The 20,618-nt window shown below is 43.3% G+C and overlaps 1 protein-coding gene across 25 annotated transcripts in view; it reads left to right on the forward strand.

Annotated features, from left to right (window-relative positions):
* EYA2 (EYA transcriptional coactivator and phosphatase 2) overlaps nucleotides 1–20,618 on the forward strand; it is a 90,860-nt gene that overhangs the window by 63,934 nt on the left and 6,308 nt on the right. For 20 of the 25 annotated variants that reach the window (XM_085558070.1, XM_085558057.1, XM_085558059.1 and 17 more), the window contains 5 exons: nucleotides 314–441; nucleotides 910–993; nucleotides 13,176–13,265; nucleotides 18,770–18,828; nucleotides 19,637–19,797. In XM_085558070.1, the coding sequence (XP_085414196.1) occupies nucleotides 314–441; nucleotides 910–993; nucleotides 13,176–13,265; nucleotides 18,770–18,828; nucleotides 19,637–19,797 (522 nt within the window). The remainder of the gene's footprint in view (nucleotides 1–313; nucleotides 442–909; nucleotides 994–13,175; nucleotides 13,266–18,769; nucleotides 18,829–19,636; nucleotides 19,798–20,618) is intronic. The other 5 variants (XM_085558061.1, XM_085558071.1, XM_085558079.1 and 2 more) reach the window with 1 other exon arrangement.

Raw genomic sequence — 20,618 nt, forward strand, 5'->3', positions numbered from 1 at the left:
GAAAAGAATAGGGGGGAGTAAAAGTCCAAAAGTTTTTTCTTTCCAGTGAAAATTTTGATGAGGCTTTTTGAAGTGACATGTCTTTTTAAAACTTTATATGTGTGGTTTTGGTGATTCTTGAAATTGTTTTAACAAATCTTAGGAATTAAAACTTATTTCTCTTACACTGTTAGCTATTGGTGTGAAAAGAGTAAGATCTTCTCATGGTGTTTTCACAGTGTTTCTGTTGCTTTTCAATAAAAGCTTTCATGCTCTAATTACAGTTACGCAATGCAAAATTTAGGTTTACAATGGAATTTCTTTATCCCAATAGGGGAATATTCAACAACACCAGCAAAAGATGTTGAGACAGACAGACATCACAGAGGGTCAGATGGCAAGGTACGAGCCCGGTCAAAAAGAAGCAACGATCCTTCCCCTACTGCTGACAGTGAGATTGAGGTAATAACTTTAATTTATATTCCTTTGGTACGTCCAGCAAAGGTGAACAGTTGCCTCTGTTAGCAAATCCAAGAGACAGAACAAAATTAGTAATGCAACTGGAACCTGCAGGCACGAGTAGTCAAAACAATTTCTCAGTTTCTGTGTTATCAACATCTGAAACTATTCTTCCTATGTACCCTTTCTTTTTCCTTTGGGCTTTTTCTAAGTCTGATGTTTTGTTCCCCTGACTTGATAGGCAATGAGGGATTTCTGTGGTTGTTAGGAGAGCAGGCTCTTGGGATGACAGTTCCAAAATTCCTGATGTTTCCTTTTGCCTGCTTTCACAAAACATCCAGTCAGTGCTCCAAATGGCTTGAGATCTTAAAAATCTCTAGTCCAACAGGACATATTTCCTGACTGAACCTGTTCTTGCAGTTGCTTAATATGTAACTATATTTCTTTTTTCCACCCCATCTGTCATCACAGCGTGTGTTTGTATGGGATTTGGATGAGACGATAATTATTTTTCACTCCTTACTCACGGGAACCTTTGCATCCAGATATGGGAAGGTAAAATTTAATTTTTTTAGCATTACTGCTTGTCCAGCCAAATTGCGTCGGGAACTGTGGGGGCAGCTAATGAGCCAGCTTTTCAAACAGATGCTGCCTGTTTTATTCAGACATATTTGTATAAACGTGTCCTGTGGTATTTCCTCCGAACATGTGAAAATTTAATTTACCTCCCTTTCATGTTGCAAGTAGCCTCTTGTTTTTCCAAACTTGTGTTGTTCAGCTGCCACTTGCTGGGATGTTCTTCCAGTGTCTGTCATCTGCAAGAGAAGGCATCCAGCAGACAGACTCCATAAGCTAAGACTTTTTTTGTTAGACCAGTGTTTTCTCACAAATCTCAGACAATTTTTTAAGAGAGATTTTGTGTTCCTCTGTCTGGGTTGCCATGAAGAACTGGCTGTGCTTCCCACATTGCTGCCAAAGCCCACATTTCTAAAGGGGCTTCAGAAATATATTTAGCTGACCAGACTTTAGATGCCCTCTTTGAAATACAGGCAATTCCATTTTTTTAGATAACTGTGACTGGGCAGCCTGAACTTGGCTGCTAAGGAGAAAACACTGGCTTTCAGATTTAGTACCATGTGCTTCAATTTCTTCCTAAGGCAGCTTTTTATGATAAACACCTAAGTCACTTTGAATTACAGAATGTCAAACACTTTTAAATGGGTAGGAAAAAAGACAATATCATTACCTAATTAAAGGTGGATGACATAGTTGGCAGCTGTTTCCACACATGGCTTTGAGCACTCAGCTTCATCAGGAGACTGGAAAATAACCCAGCTTCTCTCCAGAAAGCAGAAATATGATTTGACATCATTTCATGGCTTTACCAGCTGTACTTTTTTATGATGGTTATAACAAGCTGAATGTGTAATTAGTAAGATAGATTTATTGTTCACTGTTAGATGTGCACAGTTGTAAAGGATATAAAATGGTGTTTGTGGTGTGGAAGTCTACTGCAGTACTTGGAATGCTGCTAACACTTCTAGCAGCACCCTCTGAAAACCAAGCACGTGTTTCCAAGCAGGGATTTACCCAGACCCATGTTGTACAAGGTAATTGAAGTGGTGACTTTTCCCAGGGAACATAATGAACGAGGTGTGCATGTGTAAGCTCAGACCTACTGCCTACAAACACCAGAAAGAATTAGACAGGATCAGGAAGCAAACTCAGGGTGTGCAGATCTGCTCTGTGGTCGAGCTCAGCCTTGGGTAGGGGCTGCTGAATTCATGTGGAGAATTCCCTTAATGGGCTGACTTGGTCCTAGCACAGAACCTCTGAAGCAGATGCCTTCACTTGCTGCCTCCTGCACACATTTAGAGGGTGCAGAGTTGGAATCTGCTGTGTGGGGGCTTCTGTGGGCTGTTTCCTTTATACTAATTTGGAGAATGATATGAACAGGAATATCTTTTTGGAAGAATCAATCACCTTTTCTATTGAGTTATGATGGGTTCCTTGAGAAACTTCTCTAGAAGGACTTTTTTCTTTGTAGTTTTTAATTTGTTTCATCAGTATTAAATTTGTCAGGACTCTCCTGTAAGGGAAATGGTTTATAATACTTATAAAAGTATTATAGGCTGGTGGCTTGATCCAAAGACAGCCAGAGGCTTTGGTGGGCTTTGGAGCAGACCTTAAACCAAGAGGGAAATGCAGCACACAGGCTGTCCTGGGAACTGTAAAATAGTAGCACAATTCAAAACTATCAAGTACAAGTGAAGCAGCCAGAGGTTAATAGTTTCAGAATCTCCTACTTCAGTAGTGTAGGAAGTGTTAATCTCCAAGTAAATTAAGTATCAAAACCAAAATACTCCATAAAAGAATTCACATGCCTGTAATTAGACATGCATATGCTTATAATTAAATCTCACACATAGAGATCTTGGTTCACTATTTCTTCCTCTAGAAAAGGTGTGAGTTTATGTGATCCTGACCCTCCCCTCGCCAACATTTATCTCCCAGTACCATCCCATCTGTTGCACTGGTGGAGCTGCAGGTGCTCAAAGAATTAGTCTTTAAAATTGTTCAAGCTGAAGAATAACATTGTTTTCTGGGGTGATTTTTCTTGAAATATGGGAGGAGGAACACCAACCACAGCTTCAGAGATTTGGGTCTAAATTCCTGTGTTCTTTAGCTACTTAATTACAAATGGTTGTGTGTTGTACCTTCCTTGGTGACGGCAGCAACAGGCAGCTGTCCACAAAATGAGAAAAAAAAAGAAGAGAAATAACTCAAAAAAAGTCATGTTAGTAATGGTTAATGCTTCAGTGCTTATCTTCTGACCTGACTTCATGTGAAAATTCTTTTTGTTTTCTCTGTGGCTCTTAACATAGGTATGGCCTCCTCAGGGCATTGAGAGTTACTCTTAGATGTTTAGAAAATGCCTTGCCCACAGCACCAATAGCAGTTAAACCCCAAAATTTACTATAAGTTATATAAGTTAAAGCATGAATAAATAGCCCAGCCTAGGCCTCTCCTTTTTTGTCCTCTCTTCCCAAACCCTTTACTGGTATTCCATGGATTGCAGAATCATCAGAAATTTGGTCTTAATTTCTGTGCCATAGGGTGACAAGAAAAGGCAACTCCCCAAAAGTTCCAGAGGCAGGTAACCCTGGCTATTATATTCAGGAGGATTTGTAAAACTTGTTCTGCAGGTTTCTGATCACTGTATGGGTGCAGAATATTTACCATGTGCTGACAGACCTCTGCAGATGTAGACCCTTGTGGCTTTTTGTGGTGTCCATGGAGCCTTTTTAATCCCTTAGGTGTGTGTGATGGAGCTCCTGCTCCACGGGGAGATGGCTGCAGGCTTGGCCGTGTCAGCAAAGATTTGTCCCCCAGATCACTGACTGAACATAGTGGGGGAAAATGGCTCAAAATCCATAACATTGCTGCTGGGCTTTCACAGGAGTTGGGTAAAAGTCAAGGGACTTGTTTGACACAGCAAGCTGAGCACAGAAAGACTCGTTTGGTGGTAGTAATTCAGAAACAATATGAGGAGATTGCCTGCAGTCCTGTGCCAAAAATAATCATGACTCTATTCCTCTTTCCCCAGCTGGGATATTTGCAAGCTTGTTCCATAACCTGTGTTGTCTATGTCTTAAAATTTCTCAGACTGAAAGAAATGCAGAAATTTTGTTCAAGTATTATACTGTGGTTTCATTCTCTTACTTTTCGAAGGACTGATATAAAGAAAAAAAGGGAGTAGTGGATGTGTTGTTTTCCCTAATTTGAGGGAGCTCTATGAAGCCAATACCTTTTCTTAGTATTTTGTATTGTTCCAGGAAAGTGTATTCTTGTTCTGTGTTGCATCACTTCTTGGTATTGAAGTGTCCAAATGACTTGTGAGTAAAGTAAAAACTGGAGTTAAAATTCATCTTTATATGCAAGATACTCCAAAATCTGGAATCAAATTACAAGGATTTTATTTTAGTCTGGACTTAGAGATTTGAACACATAGGACAATCTAAATTCTTGAATTGTGTTGGATCTTTATCAGCACTTTGACAGTGCCTGCTGATGCCTGGGAGTTCAGATCTATAATATTCCTGGCAAGAGCCATGCAATTTCTGAGACTGCTCAGCATTTGAAACTAGCTCAAATAAAGAAATAAACATGCTGCAAAAATTCGTAAAGCACATTATGTCCTGGTTTAAAATCAGAGTCATGCAAAGCCAGGCTCTGGCTGTTGGTTGACCTTCAGTGGAAGGCGTGCAGCTGCCCTGGTGGTGGCCCTGGCAGCTGGGGCTGTGTGGTTGCTTTACGTGGAGCATTCAGTGGGGACTTGCAGTGTGCCTCAGAGATGCTTGTTTGCAGCAGAGGCTGGTTTTCTGTGACAGCCACATTTTTTTAACGCTTTTGTGTTTCAGAAGTGGCAGCAGGAGGTTTACTCAAGCCATAAGCAGACAGGTGTGGGTGAGACTGGAGAAGCCCTCAGCTTTCCAGCCTATGCAAACATGGGCTTGGCCTCTCTGATGAGAGACTTGCAGTCACCCAGGAGAGGGTTCACCAGTCATAGCAGGACCTTTTGGAGAGAGTAGCAAAAGTTTCTGCTTGGCCCAGTTGAGGACAGGACATAAATATGATTTTCTAGCTTGGAACAAATGTTACAGCTGCCGTATGCTGGCTGTGAACTGGACTGACTTGTTCTCACCAGAAGTGATGTTGTGGATCTAAGAAACCTTATTCCTCAAAAGTTTCACTGGCTGTTATATGTTCTTATGAGAAGTTTTCCACTGAATGAATTATAATTTCCAATTAAAAAAAAAAAAAGTCATTGAAAAGTTCCTCCTTGGCTCTACTCGAGATCCTTGTAAAACCCTAGGTTTGATTTTTTAATTTCTTTTTTTTTCCCCTTCCCTGGTTTCACTGAATGCTTCAAGTAGCTTTTGCTTTTCCCTGCTTTGTTCTCTCACAGGACCCTAAAGCCAGGACCTGATTGAAACACCATGGGGATTTAATCAAATCTGCTGGTGATTCATGCTCCTAATGGCTGGGTCTGTCCTTTACTACTTTACAAACTGAGAAGGAATAAAACCCCATTTTATTGCTGGGCTGTTAAAAACTATTTGTAGAAGTCGCTAAGGTTCAAATCAAAAGTGGCCTCCCTGGAGAACTATTAGTTAATTCTGAGTGCCAGGGCATCGCTTTTTTCCCTCTTCTCTCGCTTGAGATGTGGCCTTATATCACGACTGCTGTTCAAACATCTGAGAGTTTTCCATTCCTTTGACAAACATGAGCCAAAGTGCTTAAGGACATCTGTTTATTTTATTTCTTTAATGAGAAAACCTTCCAATTTCTTACTGGCTCAGCTGTGTTTATTTACATTTTGTTAGTCATATGTGTGGGGCACCTTGGGACGTTAAAAACCTGCAGAGGCCTATGCTGAGGGCTGCTAGCAGGCATCCTGGGCAGAAAGGCAGAATAAGCCCTTCCTAAGGAAAACACAGCCCTTGGAACTCCATAAAATAGATTTTCAAAACAAATAGAGCCTAATTCACTCAGTAGATCATGGATTAAGTCAAGATGAATACAATTTGGAAAGGATTTTCTGAGGAAGTTGGAGATTTTTTTACCCACTGGAGGCTAAACCTTGTGTTTAATGCCTTTTTAAGTTAAATTAAAGAAGTATTCAATCACTGCAGGTAATAAAGCAGTCTGTTACTTTAGACATGCTGCTATATCAATTATTTAGCTCATTATTGGAGAGAAGGGAGTAAATAATTCCAGCCATTTGATTATTTCAAATGTGTATTTCGGGAGCAGACATCTGTGTTTATCATCTGGATGAGAAGCAGCAGCAGGAGCAGCAGAACCAGATCCCAGCAGGTTGGAGGTGGGCACAGAGATGCTCTGAGCTCCTGTGGATGAAACCTCCTGTCCTGGAACTTCGGGGAGCAGGGGGAGCTCTGGGCAAACTGCACACGTGGCTTTTGGGACTATTAAAGGATTATTTCTGACATAAAATAAATATCAGAAACAATGCTGGGTTATTAAACAAGCTCGAGGAAAGGGAACTTGCTTTCCAGTATGGCTGAATGGGGACTGAAGTTTTAAGGGGAAAAGGTTGAAAAACCAAAGGGGACATGACTTTTTTTAGGAAGCTGCATGTGCAAAATACGTTATTGTGCTGAGGATTATACTCCATGATGTGTTTCCACCAAGCTTTCCAGAGGTTTTGCGTTTTTCACAGGGCTATCAAGGGCTTTCATACAGAAATACAGTGACTTTCCTGTGTTGAGGGAAAGGAAATGAAGATTAATTTGGTTTAAATTCCACTCCCTTTTCTGAAATGCATGCCACATACAGTAAGAAGAAATTATTTGTAGGTTTTTGGTCATGAACCTTTTATATTACTAAATAAAAATAATTCCCATTTATCCTCGAGCATCATGGCCCAGATTTTAACCTGTATTTAAGTACAGAATTCCCACAGGACTGGAATCCACTTCAGGCTTGATGAGTTCAGACCCTGGATAAATTAGTGTGTTCCTTGCTGCCTGTCCCTAAGCAAAGTTCCTTTGCAGAGGGAGGAGAGCCTTTTCACCCTCTGTGTAACCCTAAATGTGAGGATTTAGTGACCTGTGTGCCCATGTGGTTATTGGAATAATTTCCAGCCATATGTGAAGAGACATGACAGTAAAAGGAGTTTTTCAGTAAACAGTAAGAATATTTAGAATTGCCCCTTAAATCACAGGAAGGGTGAATATGAAAAGGTATCTGAAGAAAAGGGATTCAGTTGTATTTGCTCTTTATTTGCTCCCCATTGTGGACTTCCCACAAGCTCACACTGTGCTGTCTTATGACACTAATAATTTAAATTCAGTAAATTGTCTGATAAACCTGGATGTATCAATGCTTTCATAAATAATGTCTTTCTTTTGGTGGGAAAAAGTTTGGACCCTGAAAAACTGAGAGGTTCTATTTGAAAATGGATGGTTCTTTTCAAAAAAGCCTGAAGTGTAGTCCCATAAGTAAATTACTTCTGAAAATGGCTTTTGGGTCCTCAGCTGCTTTCATTACTTTAAATAACTTTTCTCACAAATACTCTCGCTGGGAAAGCTCTGAGAGGCTCAGTCTGCTGTAGCTTGTATTATTAAAGAGATAAAATTGCAAGTTAAGCTACTTAGGTGTAGCTAGTAAAAGAGTGAAATGTGTTTTTTTTCCTGAAAAAGACATGAATTTACTTGAACTAGAACTCATGCACATGGCTAATTTCCCATTATTCTGGGAAAGTCTTGTTCATGTCTCAAATTTTGATCAAGGTATAAAATGTTACAGCGAAAGGATGATTATTCTCACAGACTTTTTTTGTTCAAACATGTGGCCCTGGTATTTGTATCTTTGATTTTTTTTTTATTATTATTTTTTTTTTATGCTGCAACCAAGCTGGTCCATTTTCCAGGCGTTTCCAAGTAATTAAACACAATTAAAACTATTAAATTCTTTCTTTGGGTGACAACTTTGTTATTAGCAGATAACCACAAGGAGGAGATTTAACTTGGAAGGCCCTTGATTGTATACTAATCCGTCTCTCACCTCTGGCTGACACCTGTGGGCAGATAAACCCTATAGAATAGGAGTCTGATGAATACTCTTAATTAATACTTTCTTCCTTGTAGAAAAGTAATTATTTGCTCACGGCATAAATAGGTATTTGGCAGGGATTTAAAAGGACTGATTAGTTTTAAATACTAGGGCTTTATTTTGGTGGGGTTTTTAAGGGAGGTGATGGTGTCTGACTCCAAGATCCACTCTCAGAATGACTTTGTCCTGACAATTCGAACGTCGAGTTAATTGTCACGTTGCCGAAGAGAAGCAGAGTCAGGCAAGAAGCAGATTTGTTATCTGTCTCAGAGGAGCCAGCTTTGCCCCTTTGCTAATGGCCTGCAAGTCTGAACAGGGTACCTGCAAGGCAGAGGCTTGGAGAGGGCTTTGGATCCAGGATTGGAGTGACTTGCACTTGAGAGATTGCCAGAGATAAATCTGCTTCCCTCTTCCTTTCAGAATGACAGTGTGCAGGAAGGGAGAGCTGGCTGTGGGCTTGCAGCTTGGATTAGTTGCAGGTGTTAACAAATATATGGCTTTTTAGTGCATATTCTTAGGGCAAGTAGAAGCAGTGTATGAAAAATCAATCTCTGTGTTCCAGGAGGTCTGGGGGAAGGTGGTTTTAATGCAGAGCCCTTTGGGAGGGTGCTGCTGGTGCAGTGTGAGTGTGGCTCAGTGCCCAAGGGCTGCTCTGGCAGTGAGGGCTTCTGTGCAGGTCACCTCCTGGAGAGGCTCTGGGGCCAACACAGTGCACATTGCAACATCCTGGCAGTAATTAAAGCTAATTTGGGTGTGCATGCACATTCTGCATTCCCTTTGCTCTGCTAAAATACAGAGTAGTGGGAGTTTCATGTGGTGTGAGCAGATCTACCTTCCCACTGCTGTCATATAGGCAAATATTGGCTTGTTTACCTCCGGTTTTCATAGAAATTGTCTTCAAGACAAACTGAAGGCTGTTCAACGAGATTTTAGCAATCTTCTGTCCTATTATTATTTGAAATGAAGGTTAAAAATGAAAACTGAAACAGAAATTAATTTCAGGTGAGGTGTTAATAGCTCGGAGGATATAACTGAACTCAAATTGTAATTTTTAAAACACAATTCACTTCAGATGTAGAGAACTAGTGCAAGGGTTAGAAACATTGCATCAAAGTGGCCAAACTAAGAGCAACACTGGCAACCAATGTGTGAGCTTGTGCCACTGGGATATGAAAGAAAATGCACTCCTTGCTGCATGGGTGCTTTTGTCTTCCTTTACAACATGTTCCACAGGCTGCTGCTGCTGCGTGTGTTTTCCTCGAGTAGGAATAAGTGCTGAACAGGCAGCAAAAGTCCCCCAAAGCAAGTGGATGTGGAGCTGGGGGCTGGCAGTGCCTCACTGGGAGTGGAAATTGCCTCACTCACAAGGTGTGGCCATTGCCAGCAGTGGGCAGTGCCAGGAACAGCAGGGACATGTCCAAGGATGCTCTGTAAAGAAAACATTTCTGATCAAAATTTGAAAAAGGACTCACTCTTTGTGTGTTTTGATCCCTTGTTTATGAAATAGCAGTAGGGAGTGGGGGCTTTTTTACCTCTTGGTTCTCTCTCCCAAGGAGAAATGGGCAACTCTGAAACTGTGACTCCTGCTCTTTAGCAGAGAGAGTGGAGGGTGTGATGAGAAATGAATAATTCAGAATGACCCCTTCCCTCCTGATGCCTGTCTCCCCCAGGCTTCCATGGGAGGCAGCTCTTCAGGCTGTGCATGGGAGGATCAGGAATGCTTGGTCTGCCATATCTGAGCACCAGGGGTTTGCACTAAAAGTAATTTGTGGGGCTGTTTCATTTTGACCCTAAAGGAAACTCCACCAATGGAGCACGGCAGAGATGAGGCATGTGGGGATACTCTGTGCTGCTGTAAGTTTTATTTACAAAAGGAGTTTATTGCCTGTTTTCCACCCCTGCCTCTCATTGTCCTTGTTTGTGAAAGCATGACTCCTAGATTAGCAGAGGGAGGACCTCGCTCTTCTAAAGTTACTAAACAAGCAATGAGGGTTGAGTTTTTAGATTAATCTGTTTTCACTGCAAAAAGTGGTTCCTGGAGGAGATTTGATTTCAAGCTGTCTGTGGTCCTTGGGCTTCACATGCATCAGGAAGCATTGGCTGGATGTGTTAGTCAGGAGCTCGTTCCCAGGGCTCCTGGGCACACTTTTCCTACAGAAGGATGTTAGCAGGGATCGCTGGGAACATCACATTGCTCTGCTGAACTCACACTGCTCCTACATGGGCACTCCCAGTCCACCAGGGCACCCCTGGCAGCACAGAGATGTCCTTCAGTGGCACAGGGTTTCTGTGCCTAGGAGGAGCACTCCATCAGCTTCTTCACACAAATTTCATAATCCTCTTTCTGATTATTTACACACTGTACAGAGAATTTGGGTACACCAATCTCATTTTGGTGCTTATCTGTCAGCCTGGTTTTCCTGTTTATTCCTCCTTGTGACAGCTGTAGCAGCTGTGTCTTTCCTCAGGGTGGGCACAACCTCTGGCACTGTGGGGTTCAAGTCTGGGACTGGTGCTTCTAGGTGCTGCAGTAATGCAAGTAAATAACTGCTGGAGGAGCCCTGGCCTCCTGCCTCTAGACACCCCTGTCACACTGGGAGTGCTGCTTGGCCTTACAACTTTATCAGCCTCTTTAAGACTTGGAATTGTGCCTTGCTGTGGAGGAAATGTCCACACTGTGGAAGCAGTGGTGCCAAATAATTTCCCCAAACGACTTCCCCTCTGGGTGGTAAAGTGCATTTTTCTGTTTTGTTTTCATTCCATCATATTCTGTATCTCAAGAGAAAGATTTTTTTTTTTCCCCAGACCCCCCTCTCATCTACAGTTTGGTTTCCATATTGTTTAGTTAAAGAGGAGGTAACTTCATACACTGTGGAAATGTTTCCTACTCCCCATTAGTGATTAATACCAATAAAGCTAAAATGAAACTTAGAGGATAAATGACAGATAGCAACCAATGAGATTTCCTGAAAGAGTTTTAAAGGCTAATGATCCTTGAAATGTATAAAAATAAATTGCTTCATTAAAAACCATTTTACAAAATAATTTCTTCCTAGCAGCATATTTTCTTCAAAACAGTTCCCCTGTGTAACTACACCTGGGTAGTAAAATTTGATTCAGTGCTGTTCCTATGGGGCCACAGTCCAATGCCCTGATTAGGTCTGTGTCCCTGTGCCTCATCAGGGGAGCAGGTTTGGGGCTGGAAATGAGAGACATGTTCAAGGCAAGTCTGTTGGAGTTTTAACTTTCTGCCCAGAGCCAGGCTCTTGTTCCTGGGACAGCAGCAAGCATGTTTGAACATGAGTGACAGAGCTTCTCTGTAATGGGCACAGTGCTGGTGAGACACACGTGGCTGAAACCACAGCCATTCTGCTCTAATTAAAGAGAACTTCACCAGGAATGTGCAGTAATTAGCTTGGTGTGTAGTACACCATCCATGTCAGCAGTGTCTGCCACAAAGGTTGAGTGAAGTGTGCTCACCCTCCCTCCATTGTGCTCCCTGTTAGAGCCCCTCAGCCAGGTCATTGCTGTCCTGTCATACAATAACAGGATCCACAGAAATCTGCAGAAAATTCGAGCAGAGACTCTTTAAGTGGGTGGGTTTCCTCTACTGAAGTCACACAGCATGCTAAAGCAAGGCAGATTTATACATCAGGATGTGATGTCTGACCTACTGAAGATGAATTAACAACAAAAAGAAAATTCTGTTGTGGGAATGTGGGCTTTTCCCAAGTTTTCTGCTGTTGTTCAGTTTGAACAGGCACAACGCTTTTGTGCTGTGACTGTTTATCAAATTAAATACAGATTATTTTTCCTTCTGTTTTTGAACTGTTTAATGAATAAGAAAATGCACTGCTGGTAACTTTGTTTGTGTCACTGTGTTTCCGTGCTCTTGCTGTGGATTTAGGAACAAGGTTAGTTGTTTGGGAGCAGGAGGGGTGGTTGGCTTGCTGACTTGATGAGGCAGTGAAGTGACAGCCCTTTCACTAGCTCAGTGCTGTCTCAATAGGGAAAAACATTAATTTTCTAGGACGAATTGACCAAACTGACTTAAGTAGAGCTGCAAGTAGCATCATCCTTCTCCAGGAGAACTCACTAAAGTTTTGTCACTGATGTTGGCAGGAGCAGAATCTGGGTGTGAGAAGTTTCACATGTTCTTACGAAGGTGCAGAAGATATTTTAGAGCTGCCAGCATGTGCATCTTCACATTCAGTGGTTTAAAAATGCTACAGGCAGCCAGAGCTTCTGCACCATGTCCTTCCCTTTCAGGAGGCAGTTTGGGACCCTCTTGGGGAGGGTCTGAGACCCAGAGGTGGTTGGGCTGGGAGCTGCTGGGACAGGAGAATCACAGGGAGCAAATGGGCTCAGTCAGGGGCATTGGGTGCTTTGCCATTCCCAACACCAGCTGGAGAAACAGATGAACCTGTCCTGAATGTGTGCTGTGTCTTGTCTTTTTTTTTTTTTTTTTTTTTTTTGGTAAATTTTATGTCAATTTGGTTTTTTTTAAGCAATGTTGTTATTTGGGTGTGGCTGCCATTGAGGCTCTGCAAGCCTGCTGTTGTGTTGGACAAGGACTTCATCATGTTATAATTGTCTTTACATGGTAGGATGGAGCTGTTTTAACTCTGCTGATGCTGGTAAATAAGTAAACAGCTTCAGTGGGAATGGAATTGCTAGTTTGAAGGACAAGCCAGGACAGAGTCACCCTCTGCATGTCGTGGGTAACTACCCCCAAACCAGACACTAATGATGCTCTTGGAAATCAATTTTTTGTCTAACCTACTGAAGCAATTCTCACATAGTTTCAGGTGATTAAAGGATCTTTATTTCATCTGAAGTGTGTGGGCTCTTAGTGGTCAGAGTGAATCACAGACATCCTTGAAAGGACAGAATTTGTTCATCTAGGGGAGAAAAAGTAAGGATGGGAAAATCATGTTAATGTTAAAATACACGTGGGAAGTAAAATTACTTTAATAAATGTATCTTAAGAAATGGGAATGTATAGATCCTGGATTTGGTCTAAGATCTCCCACCCCCCACACCTATCCCCAAAGAAGAAAATCAAAGTGAATGGAAAAATCCTGATTTTCCTCCTACAGGACACCACAACATCTGTGAGGATAGGTCTCATGATGGAAGAAATGATCTTCAACCTTGCAGATACACATCTGTTCTTCAATGACCTGGAGGTATGTGGCTGCTTATTTTATTTAAAATCTTTCTCTGTAATCATTTACATGTGGTCTACAAACCTGGGGAGGGGGTTTGGCCAGTAAACTTTTTATTTTTGACCCCAGAGAAATGGACCTTAGTTGGCATATGGAAGCATCCCTTTGACACCTCCATTCTGTTCAAGATTTTTTTTTTCTAAATACTCAGTTAACAATGATGGCATTTTGCAGGTTTACTAAATGTAATAATGAGGACATTGCTGCTGCTTCTCCTGAAATTTGCTATTTAATAATTTTATTCAGCTAAATTAGCATAGATCCTATGGGGGCAGACAGCAATTAGCTGTGAGCCAAAGGAGAGGTTTTGAAATGTTGCTCTGTTCTCGAGGAAGGTTTTGCACAGGCAGAGAGAGCAGGAGGTCTGCTCAAGCTCAGGAGTGCTGTAGGATGAAGCTATGGGAGTTTTAATGTAATAAACCAAGAGGAAGAACTTTTCCTGCTGGTGACATAGTTAGACCTGTCTGTCTCTCATACAAAGCAAAAATCCTTTTGAGTGTGTGGGAAAATGCAGGCAGAGTGGTTCTGGCAGAACACTGAGGAGCAGCTGTGCAGCAGTGATGGAAATGTGCTGGCATTTGCAGTCAGAGCACTCAGCCTGAATGCAGCAGGTAAGAGTCATAAGGTGGGGTTTGTGCTCTGGGCACCTTGGAATCACAACTCTGCTTGGAGGCATTTGGAGAAGAAAAAACCTGGCATCCCTGGGCAGACTGGTATGGTCTGTTTTTTTGGTTTTTTGGTTTGTTTTTTTTTTCCTTCACTTGAAAAAGTCAGGATTTGTTTCTGTGCCAGATGAAAGGAGAGAACTTTTTCTGTGCTTGAGGAGTTCAGTGGGAATTTGTGGTTCCTCACTGCCTGATTGCACTGTGGTCCCCTCTGTCAGGGGAGGTACAACCTTTCCTGCCACCTGGCTCCTTGCAGTGAGGTTTCACTTGCTGAGAATTTTTATTTCCTTTCAAAGACAAGCACCTGAACTGACAGATTTCTCCTCTTTCAACTTTTTTCATAGCGGGAGTTTGTGATGAGGGCACAGGAAGTAAAAAGTAAAATCTTTCTCTTAGGGAAAAAAAAACTCTTTGGGAGCCCAGGGCATTGTTTAAATAAATAGTGATAGTATGTAAATAGTGATAATTTACCACAGATTCATCACCATTTTCCCATCAGATCTCAATATGTGATGCAACAAGCTCCATGTCCTTCACAGTGACTCTCCAAAACCCCTCTGCCTTTCTAGACTTTTGCAAGAATTACTAGTTTTAAAATAAGTTTTCTCCTTTTTTTCACTTACTGCTCTGAAATTTTAAATGAAGCAGCAAATTGTCTGGCCTTCATCAAATTGTGCACATTTGTCAGTCAGTAACAGCTCTGGGCACTGGTGGTTTGGTTTTAGCTGAGCTTTTTCAATGAAATATTGATGGATGACAGAGAATTAAAGAAAAGTAAATGTGCTTTTACAGAATTTTACTTTCCAAAAAAGCCATGTCAGTTTGGAAGAATTTGCAGCAACAGAGTCATCCAGAGTTACCCACCCTACTCCTTCATTTAGGATGATAAATAAAAGCCACCTTTGTGTATTCCCAGAGAGGTATTTAAGGATCATACATCACTGAGTACTGGGCTTTAAAAAATGCAGTGAATGAAAGCCTTAAAAACGAAAAAAAGAATTTATACAACCCAGCCCGGGAATAGATTCAGTTGCAGACCCACAAGCATTCCCATATACATTAGCACCATCATGTGGTGCAATGCTGGCCTGTACCAGACAAAATGAGCTGCAGTGCACGGGGCAGAAACCATTTCTGACCCTCTCCTGTGCTAGGGCAGAGCGGGAGGTGCTGGAGCTGAGAGAGCAGGGGGAGAGTTTCCCATCCAAAACCAAAGCAGGACTTCTCTTAAAAACAGAAAATGTTTCTCTAGCACAAATCCAATAGACTGGATTAACCAGAGCATGGCTGGCCTCAGTCCTGACAGTGGAGTAAGGAGAAAGAGAGGAGAAAATGTCACCCATCCTTTCCAGAGAGGCAGGTTGGACAAGGAAATCAATTCCCCTGCTTTAGCACATGGGAATGATTTATTCTGCTGGCTGCAGTTTGCAGTGAAGGTGCTGCCAGGGTGCAAAGCCCTTCTGAGGCATTTCCAGGAAGGGCCTGATGAGGACAAAACATTTGTCCATAGATACATCAAGGTTTGCACAGCCCTTGGTAGAATCTGTGTGATCCTCCTTAGTCTGGCGAGGAAGTAGCAAAAATCTGTCTTCAAAATCTGAGGGAGGAGTCTGAACTGGAATGCAATCTTTTTGCTGTCAAAAGAAAAAAAAAAAAAAAATCTGAACCTCTGTTTAGCCAAGGCTTTATCTTTTCTTAGGATCTACCCAGAAGGGATTCAGGTGATTGTTTCCTGGATGCATTAGCTGAATGCATTTTGGCTGTGCAGTTCCATTCAGATGGATCTGTTCAGGTCCATCCTGCTCAGCCCATCCTCTCTTAGTGCTGCAGTGCAGCAGACAGGCCAGGTTCCAGCTGATGCACCCCAAACCTCGGGGTGGTTGTGTGGGAGGAGGCTGATCACTGGTCCCCAGGGCAGGAGGTGACTGCAGAAGGACTCCTACTGAAAATTTTCAGCCTATTTACAGAAAGGGATTCTCTGTCAGCAGCTCAAGTCCTACAGGCAGATGAAATCCCTACAGTCTGCAAGGTGTTGTGCACAAAGGGCTCTCATCATGCTGCAGAATATATCAGCAAATATTCACCTGACAGGAGATATTCTCCCTCTCTGCTCCCCTTTTTAGGGGAATCGGGGAGAAAAGAACTCACCCAGGGTTAAAAATCACAGTGAAGTTAAAATACAAACTCTGGACTTTCCAGGATTGTGGGTTTTTTTTCCCCAGATGCCTTTTGTTCACAGTACAATGCTGGCTAAAGAACAGCACCTTCCACCCCCAACCCCTCTGGAGATATTGTTGTCTGGCTCTTTGGAAAACAGGTATTAAGGACAGGAGGACTGAAAGGGGATGAGGAACTAACAAACAAGGGGATTAGTGTGTTTACAAGTTGCTGCCTTTGGGAGCCATCCCTGGAGGTTTTGTGTTCTGGGAACTGTTAACCCCCACCTAATGAGGGATGCAAGCTGCCCTGATCAGTGGATCCATGAGATGTGTGAAACTCTCTAGCACAGTCCTGATCCACAAACAGACTACGTGTGCCTTTGTGAGTTGTTTTTATACCTGCACGAGACATACTTTGGGAGTATTCAGAGGCAATGTGAGGGATAACAGAAGGAGCTCTCAGAAGTTTCACAAGGAGGCAGCAGAGGCTTTCTCCAAGTCAGCAGTGCCATTTAAAACAGCCCAGGCTCCTCTAAATGTGGCTGGTCCCACCTGGAGGCAGGTTGTGCAGTGCCCAGAGATAGCCCAGGAGTAAAACCAGCCCAGTGCCCAGAGCTGCACGGGCTGACTGAGGTCTCAGACACTCACCTGAGGCACAGGCTGTGTGTGCTGCACACCCTGAGACCCCAGCTTGAAAACCAGCAGCTGTGAAACCTGGGCCACGTCCCCAGCACAGCCTCCCTGCCATTCCAGCTACCTCCTCCTTTGCAGCAGCTGAGGTATCCTCGGTGAGCGAGTCCCTCTTGTTGAGGTGTCCAGGAGGTGAAGGAGGTGCAGGAGGTGCAGGAGGAAGGCGCAGTGCTGCAGGCTGCAGGAGTGCTGCAGGCTGCAGGAAGGAGCAGTGCTGCAGGAAGGAGCAGTGCTGCAGGCTGCAGGAGTGCTGCAGGCTGCAGGAAGGCGCAGTGCTGCAGGCTGCAGGAGTGCTGCAGGCTGCAGGAAGCAGGAGTGCTGCAGGCTGCAGGAGTGCTGCAGGCTGCAGGAAGGCGCAGGCGGCTCCGTAACTCGAGAGGCGCAGCCGGCGCTATGAGGTAGCGTCTCAGCCAGTGTCAGGGTGTTTTATTAACTCAGAAATGTGATAGCTACTGTTGTCACACTTCAGTGTACAGAACAATCCATTCACAAATGAGAAAAACAGATCCCTGCACAAATGCCTTTCCCCTGACCTAATGCAGCTGCACAGCTGAAGTGGGGTGAGCTGTGGAAGGTGACCCAGCGTGGTTCACAGCAGCTACTGGGAGAGGGGGCTAAAACATGCTGGGCTTGGAGGAGAGAGGTGCCAGCAGAGATCTGCTATTCAGCTGCTTGGCTGCAATTATATACAGCAATATATACTCCAGTGATGGGTTGATAAGAGGGGCTGATGAGATGAGAACAAGATGCAGTTATGTGTCATTCTGAGAATTATCTAAAATGCTGCAGAAAATCTCATTAATATGGACAAGAACTACCTGTCGTGTTTTGCCTTTGACAAAGAGTTTGGTTACTTGTTTGGGGATTTCTATTTTCATTCTTTGAAAGGGGCTAGTTTAAAGTAATTCATCAAACTCATCATTGTGTAAGGAAGGTGAAACAGATTCTGTGGTTTGCAGAACACTGAAGTGGTGAAGAGTTACTGCACCTTGGTTAACTGCAGTTGTTCTGACTCCAGAATCCTGTGGTACCAGGTGTCATGGCTTTTAAACTCTGTTGAAAAATCAACCAAAATAAAAGATAGTGTTCATCAGCTTGCAGGCCTTCGGTTCTGCTCTCACCTGTAAGTCTCATGGAGAGAGTTAAGGTACAGGGGGAGACTTCCCAATTTTTCTCTTTCTAATCTTAATGCTGAGACTGGGAAAGAAACCAAAGGAATAACATTTCTCACATTTTTGAGGCAGGGCCTCCACCATTCGAACAATGAAGGATTTTGGAAGATAAGATCTTGAGCACATACTTTATGCAGGCTGAGCTCCAAGTGTATATTCTGCTTAAATTTCCTGTGCACAGATTTCCTCATTATTGACACACATTATCCCTCAGCTCAGTCTGGGACAGTGAAAGAGTGTTTGTTGCCTTCAGTGCTTCAGCCCAGCTTCCCTGCACATCAAAGGAAGCTCATCCCCCTCAGAACAAACTGGGAAAGCACAGGCAGGACAGGCGTCTCTGGAAACCTCCCTGGGACAGATCTCCCCTGTAATTATGTGGGCATACACCTCCTGTCCAGAGCAGTATTCCCACAGGGGGAAAGGCTGCCAAGTCTCTGCCTTATCATGCATACAGAGTAGAAAAAACACAGCTTTCCTGGCTAAACCACAGGCATCTCCATCTCTGTCTGCATAAGGAGTTCCACTCACTATGTTAGTCAAGAGCTGGTGTGCCCTTAGATAACAGAATATCTCACACACACTCTCTATCTGTTCATATTTTGTGCAAGTGTTATGTGATACTTGTTGCAAACAATTAACTGGCTAGACTACAATACTAGCAAATTGTAAGGCTTTATCTCCTTAATATTACACTTTAAGTAATTTTGCATTATATTATTTCATATTTTTTTCCACAAGATTTACTCACTATTGTATTTTTTTTTTTATCTGCCTCCTAGGACTGTGACCAGATCCACATAGATGATGTATCATCAGATGATAATGGTCAGGATCTAAGGTATGGGGTCTCTGAGGCTGGGAGCTGCAGGACAGGCAGTCCCCAGCCATTTGGAAGTAGCAGGGGCTGGTCAGTGATTCTCAGGCCTACACTGTCTCCCCTCCTGGCTCCATGCTTGTGTGCATTTATTGAGCACACACAAGTACAGAATCCCCCTTCTCACATTATTGTGCCTGTGCCTTTTGTCAGGCTCTGGCTATGCTGAGCTTCGAACCATTATGGGAAATATATCTAAATTAGGTTGAGTTCCAGTCAGATCACACCAGTTCCTTATATGATTTAACCAGACAATTGTCACAGCTGTCACCAAAATGCTTCAAAACCAGACTGAAAGGTTTCCCACTGTCCAATCTGTAGTGGATGGGCTTAGTAATGAGGAGCTGGACTTTGCCATGCCAGATCCTTGTTGAAACTTGTACCCAAGCTGCACCAAACATTACCATTACCTGTGTAAGCTGGGTGATCATGTTCATAGAAACTACTTCTGTACAATTCCATCTGCTTTTCCCAAAGTGTTGCCTGCAGAGCCATGGTAAAAGGAAAAGAATGAAATGTGCAGAACTCATAGAGCTTTGCAATTTGTGGTTTTATGGGTGATTATTGTGAGAAATTGATGCAGGAACAGAACATTTTTTAGATCTGTGCTGGTAATTGTGCTGAAGATGGACTTCAGTTGTGTACAGAGTGTCCTGTGTGTGTTTCTGCTGCCACTTGTCTCCACATTTCTTTTCAACCCTTTCCCCTCCCTGCTGGCACTCTGCAGGCTGTAATTACACTGACCTCTCCCCTTCCCTCCTCCCTCTCCCAGCACGTACAACTTCTCTGCAGATGGCTTCCACAGTTCCACTGCCAGTGCAAACCTGTGCCTGGGCTCGGGGGTTCACGGGGGAGTGGACTGGATGAGGAAATTGGCCTTCCGCTACCGCCGGGTCAAAGAGATGTACAACACCTACAAAAACAATGTGGGGGGTAAGTGCCAGTGCCAGGCCACCAGCAGGCCCTTCATCCTCCCAAAAGCTGCAGAACTCTTGGGACATCTCTGGAGGAGGTGTAGGGAGCTCATGATGTGAGTGGTATGAGTGCTTCCCAGCGAGCTGAGCAAGCGCCTCCGCAGTCACCCTGCAATGTGGCTCTGTGCAGGGCTTGCGGGAGGCACACTAACATACCTGGTTTAGTGGTTTGAGAAAGACTCAGGTCCGGGAGTGGGGATTTGTTTTGTGATTTATTTGGCAGGAAAGCAACCTTCTCCAATTTTCCAGAACGTTTAGCAGGCAAGCAAACAGTTCAAAACTAAATATGCCCTTTTTTTTATACACAGCATGTCTGATTGTTGTCTGGAGGCTTTCTTGTATTATAGCTGCTGGTTTTAACTCCCCTAAAACAATATCACCAGAAATAGGATTCCCTGGGTTCCTTCATCTCAGCTAGCTCCAGACAGTTCTTCCAAGAGACTCTCAGCTTCCTTTTCAGTACATCAGTGCAGGTTTCCCTCTGACTAGAAAAAGAAAGAAGCAAAACTCAAAGCATCACTACAGATAATTTATTGGTTGGAGGACAAGTCTTACCCTGCATGCACTGGAAATGGGGCATGGCTTTTCAGGAGAAACAAAACCATCCTGGCCTCAGGTGTCTCTCTGCCCAGGTCACTGCCCACTTTACACAGCTCTTCCATCTTCCTGCTCACTTCCCATGCAAGATTTATGCTCCAAGGAGGTCCTGCCGTGTGTGCTCCGCTGAGCCATTCCCCCAGAAGGGAAGGAAGCTGAGCTGCAGCAGCAGAGGATTGTGCT

Source organism: Lonchura striata, chromosome 20, assembly GCF_050655825.1.
Source record: "Lonchura striata isolate lonStrDom1 chromosome 20, ASM5065582v1, whole genome shotgun sequence".
In the NCBI taxonomy this organism is placed as follows: domain Eukaryota; kingdom Metazoa; phylum Chordata; class Aves; order Passeriformes; family Estrildidae; genus Lonchura; species Lonchura striata.